General features: G+C 44.2%; 2 protein-coding genes and 1 long non-coding RNA gene across 3 annotated transcripts in view; all 3 read right to left on the reverse strand.

The window, feature by feature from the left end:
* The window catches only part of LOC138645131 (acyl-coenzyme A synthetase ACSM3, mitochondrial-like), a 59,618-nt gene extending 49,122 nt beyond the window's left edge, over positions 1 to 10,496 (reverse strand). Inside the window, exons 1-2 of the mRNA XM_069734210.1 lie at positions 10,383 to 10,496; positions 8,242 to 8,369 (exon numbers count right to left, since the gene is read on the reverse strand). Coding sequence (XP_069590311.1) covers positions 8,242 to 8,323 — 82 coding nt within the window. The 5' untranslated portion in view covers positions 8,324 to 8,369; positions 10,383 to 10,496. The remainder of the gene's footprint in view (positions 1 to 8,241; positions 8,370 to 10,382) is intronic.
* Positions 948 to 3,944, reverse strand: LOC138645137 (uncharacterized). The gene is made up of 2 exons (XR_011314712.1): positions 2,786 to 3,944; positions 948 to 2,580 (listed from the first exon to the last, which is right to left on the reverse strand). It is a non-coding gene; the product is annotated as an uncharacterized lncRNA (long non-coding RNA).
* LOC138645133 (E3 ubiquitin/ISG15 ligase TRIM25-like) lies at positions 8,459 to 10,376 on the reverse strand. The gene has a single exon (XM_069734213.1). The coding sequence runs from the start codon at positions 10,200 to 10,202 to the stop codon at positions 8,655 to 8,657; it is 1,548 nt and encodes a 515-aa protein (XP_069590314.1). The 5' UTR covers positions 10,203 to 10,376; the 3' UTR covers positions 8,459 to 8,654.
* Positions 10,497 to 10,524: the final 28 nt, after the last annotated feature.

The following is a 10,524-nucleotide window of genomic DNA, read 5'->3' on the forward strand; positions in this document are numbered from 1 at the left end:
CTGTATAATGGCCCCACATGATGCTCAATACTGTATAATGGCCCCACATGATGCTCCATACTGTATAATGGCCCCACATGATGCTCCATACTGTATAATGGCCACACATGATGCTCAATACTGTATAAAGGACCCACATGATGCTCCATACTGTATAATAACCCAACATGATGCTCAATACTGTATAATGCCCCCTCCCATCTTGTATGCGTGGCTCATATTCCCCCCATCCTCCTGTATGCATGGCTCATATTCCCCCCATCCTCCTGTATGCATGGCTCATATTCCCCCCATCCTCCTGTATGCATGGCTCATATTCCACCCCCCCCCCTCCTGTATGCATGGCTCATATCCCCCCCTGTATGCATGGCTCATAATTCTCCCCCCTCCTGTATGCATGGCTCATATTCCACCCCCCCTCCTGTATGCATGGCTCATAATTCCCCCCCCTGTATGCATGGCTCATAATTCCCCCCCCCCCCTTCTGTATGCATGGCTCATGATTCCCCCCCACCTCTTGTATGCATGGCTGATGGCTCATAATCCCCTGTATGCATGGCTCATCTCTCCACCTCCCGCTCCTTCTCCCATGGCTCTGCTCCGGGCTCCCCATCCTCTTTCTTCCCCCCCCTGTCCCTCATCCTCACCTGTCCCACACCGCGCGGCCGCGCCAACATCCCTCTGGCTCTGTCCCGACTCCCGGTGCAGCACCTTCTTCCTGAGTGAGCGGTCATGTGGTACCGCTCATTAAGGTCATGAATATGCGCATATTCATGACCTTAATGAGCGGTACCACATGATATCTGAGACCAGGCATCGCTGGAGCAGGTTGAGTATCGTCTTCAAGGAGGGTGGGTGGGAGGCAGGCGGGCGGGCAGGGGGGGGGGTCGTGTATTGCCAAGTTTTTATCACTAAGGTTCGGATACGGCTTTAAAGAAGGCTACTACTTGCGATATAACGCAATTTTATTTCAAAGTACAAAATTAAAGGAATAATATGATTGAATAGTATGATTGCGTACACCTTTGTATATTTTAAGATACAAAGTACATACAGTATAAGGATTAAATACATATAATGTTTAAGTACATACACTCACATCATCCGTCACCAAGGAGCTTTTAAACATCATCCGTCTGGAAAATCAGAGAAGCAACACCAAGACAGAGAACCCCTGGAAAATTCACAACACTGCATGGGCGTCCCCAATTATGCAGGTATCTCAACACTGTACACATGTAAGTAGAGGTACACCAGTTTATGCTTCTGTCTTTAGTCATGTTTCTCTGGCCTTATATAGTGATTTGCACTATGTGTAAGGGTACCATCACACAGTGGCATTTTGATCGCTACGGCGGCACGATCCGTGACGCTCCAGCATCGTAACAATATCGCTCCAGCGTCGTAGACTGCTGTCACACTTTGCAATGTACGACGCTGGAGCGATAATTTCATGACGTATGTGCGATGTAGAAGCCGTTGGTTACTATGCGCACATCGTATACACTATCGTGCACACCTTTGTTACACCATGCGATCATGCCGCCACAGCGGGACACTAGACGACGAAAGAAAGTTTCAAACGATCTGCTACGACGTACGATTCTCAGCGGGGTCCCTGATCGCAGTAGCGTGTCAGACACAGCGAGATCGCTGGAACGTCACGAATACATCGCTGGAACGTCACAAATCGTGCCGTCGTAGCGATCAACATGCCACTGTGTGACGGTACCTTAACTCTGGTTTCACCCTGCCCTTCAAGAGGCCAGCTTTCAAGATAGGATGAGACCAAGATATCAGTCATACATCAGACAATGAGCCATAAACCCATAGATACATAAAAGCCCACAAGGGTTAGATAAACCCACCTCAGACAGAGGGTTAATAAACCTTGTTTTACAATAACAAACAGAAACATAGGACTGTTTGTGAACTGAAAGGTCTTCAGACAATAAACAGCTCTCAAGATTGTGTCACAATGAGCATTGTCTGTCTGTAAATGTATTACAAGAAAGGCTGCTCTATAATGGTCTGAATGCATTCAGTATATTTCAAAATGGACTCAAAATAGCCATTTTTATATTCACATTACATTCCACCCTTGGCTATTTTGAGCCAAACATTATTTATACAAGGTACCATATCCTAAGGGGACGGTTTTAGTGGACGATTGGCATATGGATATTAATGGAAGTGTGCACTGTATACAACAACACAAAGCAATGCATGCACAAATTATAGCAAGATTACTATTATATGTAAAGTTTTAAGTCACATCTTCTATGTCTTCATCTTGGATTAATACCCCTATCAGCTTTGTCCATAACTGTTAAGGGGTCCGTACTGCCACCAGACACGTTTCTAATATATTGGTAGCAGTAGTAGTCGTTGTCATATAACAATGGCTAGTGTTCATCAGCTGAGCCAAGTAAATCCATAGATTCTGTATGGTCTTCATTAAGCTCCACTTTCCATGGTTGGTCTCTTGGTGTTCGGTCTGAAGATCTTTTGGTTAGTGACGGAACTTGATAGGACCATGCACACGGTGGCTGCCACGATGCACCATTTCCAGGTTTTGATCTAAAGGGAAAATATATATTATTCCCTGAGATAACACCTGTCTGTTGGGACGTGTTCCCACTTCTCTTGCCCGGGTTTCATAACTATCAGCACATTATTTGCTCCACAAGCAATGACTTCTGCATGTTCTGGAGGACAGATTTTTTTTTTTTTTTACACCATCATTGGTAGGATGTAAGAATCCAAATACTTTAGCAAATCTAACCTGATGGGCACCCCTCTGGTCTGTGCCCATTGGTAAGTAGCTTTTTATCCCAGGTGCCATGTTTCTGGTGTGCCCACTGAGTCAATCCGAGCAGTCCCTCAGTGGTGTCAGTCTTTGAACTGGATTCAGAGACTGATATTTTGGAATGTTCATCTGCTACTGAGTTGAAAAGTCTTTCCACTGTATCTGAAGCACAATAATCATCAGCATTAAACACAGTCACTTTAATTCTTTGTACAATTACCCAGAAATCTTGCCACAACTTTCCCCACACTACAGGATTGGTCCATTCAGTAGTAGTAGGCACAAGCACACGGGTCTCTAATAAATTCTGTAATTATAACCTTGCGCCCACTGAACTGAACTATTTTGGATTTACATAAATCCAACTGTCCTCCACCCTTGTATCTACCAACGCTTTAACATGTTGGCTGTTTTTTTTTTCCAGTTAATCACTAAAGCTACATGAGGGCATCTATCCATTTGTGGGTTGTGGCCAGCTAGTTAATCACTCTAATTTCCCCTCCCTATTTATCCTCCATTTTAGATGAAGGCATTTTGGTAGGAGATAATGACAGCCCCCTCAGTTGGGCTTTAAATTCCTGTATCAAGGATTTGACTTCAGCATAAAGATCCTCAATCCCCGGTGCTGTGGGCTTTGACGGAGACAAAAAAGGAGCGGGCCCTCTCTCTCCCAGTGTCCTGTCTGGCCCCACTGTGGAGATTCAGAATCTTTTACTGTAACCTTTTCATTATGCGACACCTGACTTTTTATTAATTCCACTCTTTTGATGCAATTTCCACATCGCATCAGTACCAATCCCATCTATTTTATCCCTGTGGACGCCATCCTTTATTAAGGCCCTAAACATATATTTCCGTGTAATACGGGTCCTAGGATTGTAATTACTTTTGACCTCATTCTGCTCTTCAGCGGGAAAATTACCATTTTGCTTGGGACCCCAATCTCCCAGATCCATTAAAGGTACCGTCACACTAGACGATATCGCTAGCGATCCGTGACGTTGCAGCGTCCTGGCTAGCGATATCGTCCAGTGTGACAGGCAGCAGCGATCAGGCCCTTGCTGTGCTATCGCTGGTCGGGGAAGAAAGTCCAGAACTTTGTTTCGTCGCTGGATCTCCCGCTGACATCGCTGAATCAGCGTGTGTGACGCCGATTCAGCGATGTCTTCGCTGGTAACCAGGGTAAACGTCAGGTTACTAAGCGCAGGGCCGCGCTTAGTAACCCGATGTTTACCCTGGTTACCATCGTTAAAGTAAAAAAAACCAACCACTACATACTTACCTACCGCTGTCTGTCCCCGGCGCTCAGCTTCTCTGCACTCCTTCTGTACTGGCTGTGAGCACAGCGGCCGGAAAGCAGAGCGGTGACGTCACCGCTCTGCTTTCCGGCTGCCCGGCGCTCACAGCCAGAGCAGAGAAGCACAGCGCCGGGGACAGACAGCGGTAGGTAAGTATGTAGTGGTTGTTTTTTTTTACTTTAACGATTGTAACCAGGGTAAACATCGGGTTACTAAGCGCGGCCCTGCGCTTAGTAACCCGATGTTTACCCTGGTTACCGGGGACCTTGGGATCGTTGGTCGCTGGAGAGCGGTCTGTGTGACAGCTCTCCAGCGACCAAACAGTGACGCTGCAGCGATCCGGATCATTGTCGGTATCGCTGCAGCGTCGCTTAGTGTGACGTTACCTTAACTGTCGGATTGCCTCCAATGTACTGGCAATTGTTTTCCCAGTCTGATTTACCATTAGCATCATCATGATATGTTTATAAGCTGGAGGGGCGTTTCTAATGATATGATTTCTAACAGATACACTTACAACAACTTGCATATAATCATCATAGGTTTTTGCTGAAATAGCATTTTTCATGACCTCCTCCTTCAACCTCTGAGCACAATCTTTCAACGTAAACCATGGCTTTTCATTGGGCGGCCAGTCCGCCTCAGATGGGTATTTATGCTGCAATGCCATAGCCACAACATCAAGCATACTACACACCACATGTGGTTGCTGGATTATCAAAGTACGGAATGCCTCCTTCACTAGAGGCTCATGACTGAGTTGGACAAATTTGGGGCCATCCGCAGCGTCCACCTGTACTCCATGAGGCCCCATCTCCCATAATCTGACTGCCCAAGCTACCAGGGATTCCTTTGACTTTTGAGAAAAACGTTCATGAAGATCATTAAGCTCCTTCTGACTGTAATCCTGTACTGCATTCTCATTCCGTCTGCCTGTCGCTGTCTCTACAATCCGTCTCCGATATATAGGATGAGCTTTCACTGGGTTAAGAGGAGGATCAATTTCCCTCTTCCCATGGAAATGTTCATCCTCAGACTCGGGATCGGTGATGTTTTCGGAGTCAGTTGAATTCCAAATATCACCATCCCACTGATCGGGGTCCCACGCTATCCCTGCTCTGGCTATGGCCAAAGCCACTTAGTTCTTATTCACCTTCCCTCGCCTCTTTCTGTACTTATACTCTGCTACACATACGGCAGCCTTTTCTGCAACATGCTGATATCCATCACATCTGTCCATTAATAACTTATTCTGACATTGTGCTCTAACCCAGGGGTCCCCAACTCCAGTCCTCAAGGCCCACCAACAGGTCATGTTTTCAGGATTTCCTTTGCATTGCACAGGTGATGCAATTATTACCTGGGCAAGACTAAGGAAATCCTGAAAACATGACATGTTGGTGGGCCTTGAGGACTGGAGTTGGGGACCCCTGCTCTAACCAATGCATTCTGGGCCTCACACAACTGTTTTTCCAATTTCTGGACTCTTGTTAACATACGTATTCTTTCCTCATGCTGTTTTCTATATGCGGACAACAATATCCATCCGCGCCTAGCAATAGCGCCCAACTCTTTACCTTTCTCCACTTTAACTTTCTGTAAGCATGCAACAACATCAGCAGGTTCAGCATCCTTCAAACATTTGTCCCATGCTTCACCCAAACCAGCACTGTGCGACCACTTGGTCGCCAAAATATCATAGAGAGCCTGTTCCCAACCTGGAATCTCAATAGACTCACTTACAATCACCTTTTTCTTAAAGAGAGGCATGTTTTACACAATATCACACTATCACACAGAGTCCTGTTAATATTATAAACTTCTGAGCCTTCTGCGTATCCTGCCGACTACGCCAAATTATGTATTGCCAAGTTTTTATCACTAAGGTTCGGATACGGCGTTAAAGAAGGCTACTACTTGCGATATAACGCAATTTTATTTCAAAGTACAAAATTAAAGGAATAATATGATTGAATAGTATGATTGCGTACACCTTAGTATATTTTAAGATACAAAGAACATACAGTATAAGGATTGAATTCATATGAATAAGAACATATAAGGATTAAATACATATAATGATTAAGTACATATACTCACATCATCCGTCACCAAGGAGCTTTTAAACATCATCCGTCTGTAAAATCAGAGAAGCAACACCAAGACAGAGAACCCCTGGAAAATTCACAATACTGCATGGGCGTCCCCAATTATGCAGGTATCTCAACACTGTACACATGTAAGTACAGTTACACCAGTTTATGCTTCTGTCTTAGTCATGTTTCTCTGGTTGGTCTTATATATAGTGATTTGCACTATGTTTAACTTTGGTTTCACCCTGCCCTTCAAGTGGCCAGCTTTCAAGATAGGATGAGACCAAGATATCAGTCATACATCAGACAATGGGCCATAAACCCATAGATACATAAAAGCCCACAAGGGTTTGATAAACCCACCTCAGCCAGAGGGTTAATAAACCTTGTTTTACAATAACAAACAGAAACATAGGACTGTTTGTGAACTGAAAGGTCTTCAGACAATAAACAGCTCTCAAGATTGTGTCACAATGAGCATTGTCTATCTGTAAATGTATGACAACAAATGCTGCTCTATAATGGTCTGAATGCATTCAGTATATTTCAAAATGGACTCAAAATAGCTATTTATATATTCACATTACAGGGAGGTCGGGAGGTGGCCCAGGACTTTAAAAAAAGCAAAAAAACTAACCTTGCTCAGGTGCCGCCTCCCCCTTCCCCCGCATCGTCCCCGCCCTATGCACGTGCCCTCAAGCGCCTAGTGGCAAATACGGTCCTGGTTATAACCATCGATACCTAAACCACTGCAATGCCCTGCACATGGGGTAAGCGACATCGCAAATCAGTAAAACTATATTACATTTCTGATTGGAGGTATTTGCTATTATTATTATTATTACTACTACACCCACTACATATTGGGATAGTATCTTGGAGATGGGAATACCAATTTAAAGCTACTGGAGAAATCAATTAAAAAAAAAATATCTAAAGATACAGAAAGATGATAGATATCCTGCAGATATATTTCACACACCCCCAACATATTTTAAAATTGCAGTCTTTAGTGCTTTTTTATGTGGATTTTATTATACTGTTCGGTTTTTTAACCTTGTTTAACCTAATAAATTAATGAAAAAACAACGTGGTCCCACCCTCATTGTATTAAACCAGCAAAGGTAAAGCAGACAGATGTGTCCTGATATTATCAGGCAGGGAAGGTCCCTGGTTATTGACCCATCTCTGCCTAAAAATACCAGCCCTCAGCCACCCCAGAAGTGGCACCTCGCATTAGATATGCCACTTCTGGAGCTTCGCCTTCACTTTTACCTATTGCTTTTGTGCGTTGGCAATTGGATAATGGTAGTTGGAGTTGATGTCAGCTGTGAATTGCCAAAAACACAGCTGCCATCAAGTCCTGGTGTTAGTAATGGAAAGGTGTCTATCAGACACCCCCTTACTAACCCAGTGCTAAAAAGTAAAAAATAAATAAAACAAACACTTTATAAAAAAAAAAAAAAAAAAAAAAAAAACAACACCCCAATACCTTCTTTGGTTCACCTATCTATATGTTTAAGACTTTTTTTTTCCTTGGTTGTCAGGAGGTTCTGGCAGTGCAAATTCCTGGCTAATTTAAGATAATCGGACGCCATACGGAGTGTCCGTGTGCTGTCCATTTTTTTTTGCACCCATTGACTTGCATTTGCGAGTCTCATTCGTTTTACGCAGCATGATGTGATCCTTTTCCGTGCACTTAATACAGGTAAGAAAAAAAATTGCAGATCTGCACTGATGCATTTAATAATATTGGTGCGATTTTCTTTTATCACATCAGACTCAACGTATTTAGATGCAAGTGTGAGCAAACACAAAAACTGATGTAAAATACTGACCAAATACTGAACGTGGCCTAGTATAGACAAACTAATCACACATCTCCTGGGTTCTCTAAAGCTGCCGTGGAGATCTATAAATTTGAAGGGCGTTTTCCCATAGTGATATATAGTTAGAATAGGACATTGCTTTCTGATTGGTGGAGCTATTGTACCCCCTGAGAATGAAGGGGACCACAGTGCCGAGTCCCTTCCCTGTTTACCTTTAACAGTGGTGCTCCTGACCACCTGAAGAGCACCCCCATCCATTGTGGTGACTGGCTGTACTGTAGCTCCTGGCTCCATGGGAGGATCGGTGGGAGTCCCCAGAAGGTGATAACATATCCCAGCACTCTTTCAGATATAATTAACCATTTAATGATTAACAATTCTCAATAAAGACAATTCACCCAATAATATTTCTATTTTGTTTCAATCATTTATTCTGCATCCGATCACAAGATCTCAAGAAGGCAAACAAAACCCAAAACACTACAACAGTAAAAATCCCGCCATGAAACCCCCCACATACATTATACAGTATTATTAGAAAACATTGCAGATAACACACTATATACAGATGCAGCATTGTAACAAGAAATAACGTAATTTTGATGCGACGCTATTGGCAGCGACCTCAGCTTATTTTAACAGAGGCGCCATCTTCCAAATACAAGATAACATGTAAGGGTTCGGTGAAGGAAGCAATGAAGGTGTATAAGTGTGTGACAGGGTCACTTAACTCATAGAAGGACAGACGCCCGGCCTCATAGTCTAAGAAGACTCCCAGTTTTGGACTTTGTGGCTTTACACTGAGGCTTAATATGAATGAGTTGTGACTTACATCATAAGCTTCCTCAGACATCAACAAAAACCAAGATTTAGCATTAAGTCTAACATCAGAGTTATATCCTTCCCTTTCTACACTGGGATAACACATTCCGACTTCGCATTCTCCAATCTGGTTCCACTCTACCTCCCAGTAATGTCTTCCTGAGGAGAGCTCACATCTGCTTAAAACATGGGAGTAATCCATAAATCTTACTGACGATTCTGGTCTGTCCTGTTCTTCTGAATCTGTTGCCGTTTTCAGATCTTCTGATATCTTTATACAGTTATAAGCAGCGTCCACATCCAGCAAAATGTCTGGAACTTGGATCCCGAGCTCTGAGGTTACATAGGTGACAATATCCCTCATGGATCGGTATAAGGTCAATGAGATCAGACCTTCGTCCAGATCCTCCCCACAATCCACATCTCCATCATCTCCCCAAGTGTCATCATCTTCATACCCTGTAATATCACTTTCTTGTAAGAGTCGTATTGGGTCAGTGACACGACACATCTCCTCCATATAAAACATTTTCTTGGACAGGTCTTGCTCCTGAACTTCCAACGTCTGGATCAGCTGAGATATCTTGGACACAGCCTTCTTCTCCTGCCTGCAGACCTCGCTCAGTGCTTTAGCTTCTGCAGCATCCAGTTGTTTCCTAATGTCCATAAATAACTTGACAATGTTCTCCTTCTTACCAGCGGCTTTCCGACGGATAGCCCACATATCATCCTGCAGATTTTGGACTCTGGTCTGAATTTTAGCTCTTTGTGGGTACAGATAATTCACATATTTCACCAGTTTCTCCTTTCTCTTCTCAGAAGCCTCAGCTAGAAGTTCCATCTTGTGACCCCAATGTTCACCAACCAAACAGCAAGACACACAGAGACAAGCCTCGTCCTCCAGGCAGTAATACTCCAGGAGCTTCTTGTGGAGAGAACATTTCTTGTTGCCAATTGAGAGAGTTGGTTCTATTAATATGTGATCCATCGTCTTATTGTGGACAGTCAGGTGTTTGCCACATAGAGAGTTCGCACACTGCAGACATGTTCTTACAGCCGGGGTGGGGGCATCGCAGTAAGCACAAAAAATTTGTGGGGGTTCCTCAGGCTGAGAAGATATGAAATGCTCCACTATATTCGACAGCTTCCTGTTCTTCTCCAGGGTCGGACGCTCCGGATATTCTGCTCTGCACTCCGGACAGGAATATGCTCCAGTTACCTCCTGTATATCCAGGACTCTCACAACACAGACGTGGCAGAAGTTGTGTCCACAGCTCAGGTATACGGGATGTGTAAAGAGGCCCAGGCAAATGGGGCAGTTCAGCTCGTCCTTCAGCTCAGCAGACGCCATTGTAGTGTGAAAGAGCCACGAAGCGGAAGCTAAAAAGATTCTTGATTTGAGAAGGCAGGAGAGTTAAGTCCTAAAGCTCTGCAGTGCCCAGGCTAGACTACTCCTCAGCTAAGGTTCTGTAGGGCCCAGACTACTCCTCACCTACGGTTCTGTATGGACCAGGACTATACTACTTCTCACCTTCAGCTCTGCAGTGCCCAGACTAGACAACTTTTCACAGCACTCCTCGTGGTCCCAAGTCTCCAGCAAACACGTGCATTGCCGCTTCCGGTTAGGAACTTCCGCATTGGGCTATTAAAGCTCCGCCCCTTCCGCTGACGTC

The sequence above is a fragment of the Ranitomeya imitator genome, chromosome 7 (assembly GCF_032444005.1).
Source record: "Ranitomeya imitator isolate aRanImi1 chromosome 7, aRanImi1.pri, whole genome shotgun sequence".
In the NCBI taxonomy this organism is placed as follows: Eukaryota; Metazoa; Chordata; class Amphibia; order Anura; family Dendrobatidae; genus Ranitomeya; species Ranitomeya imitator.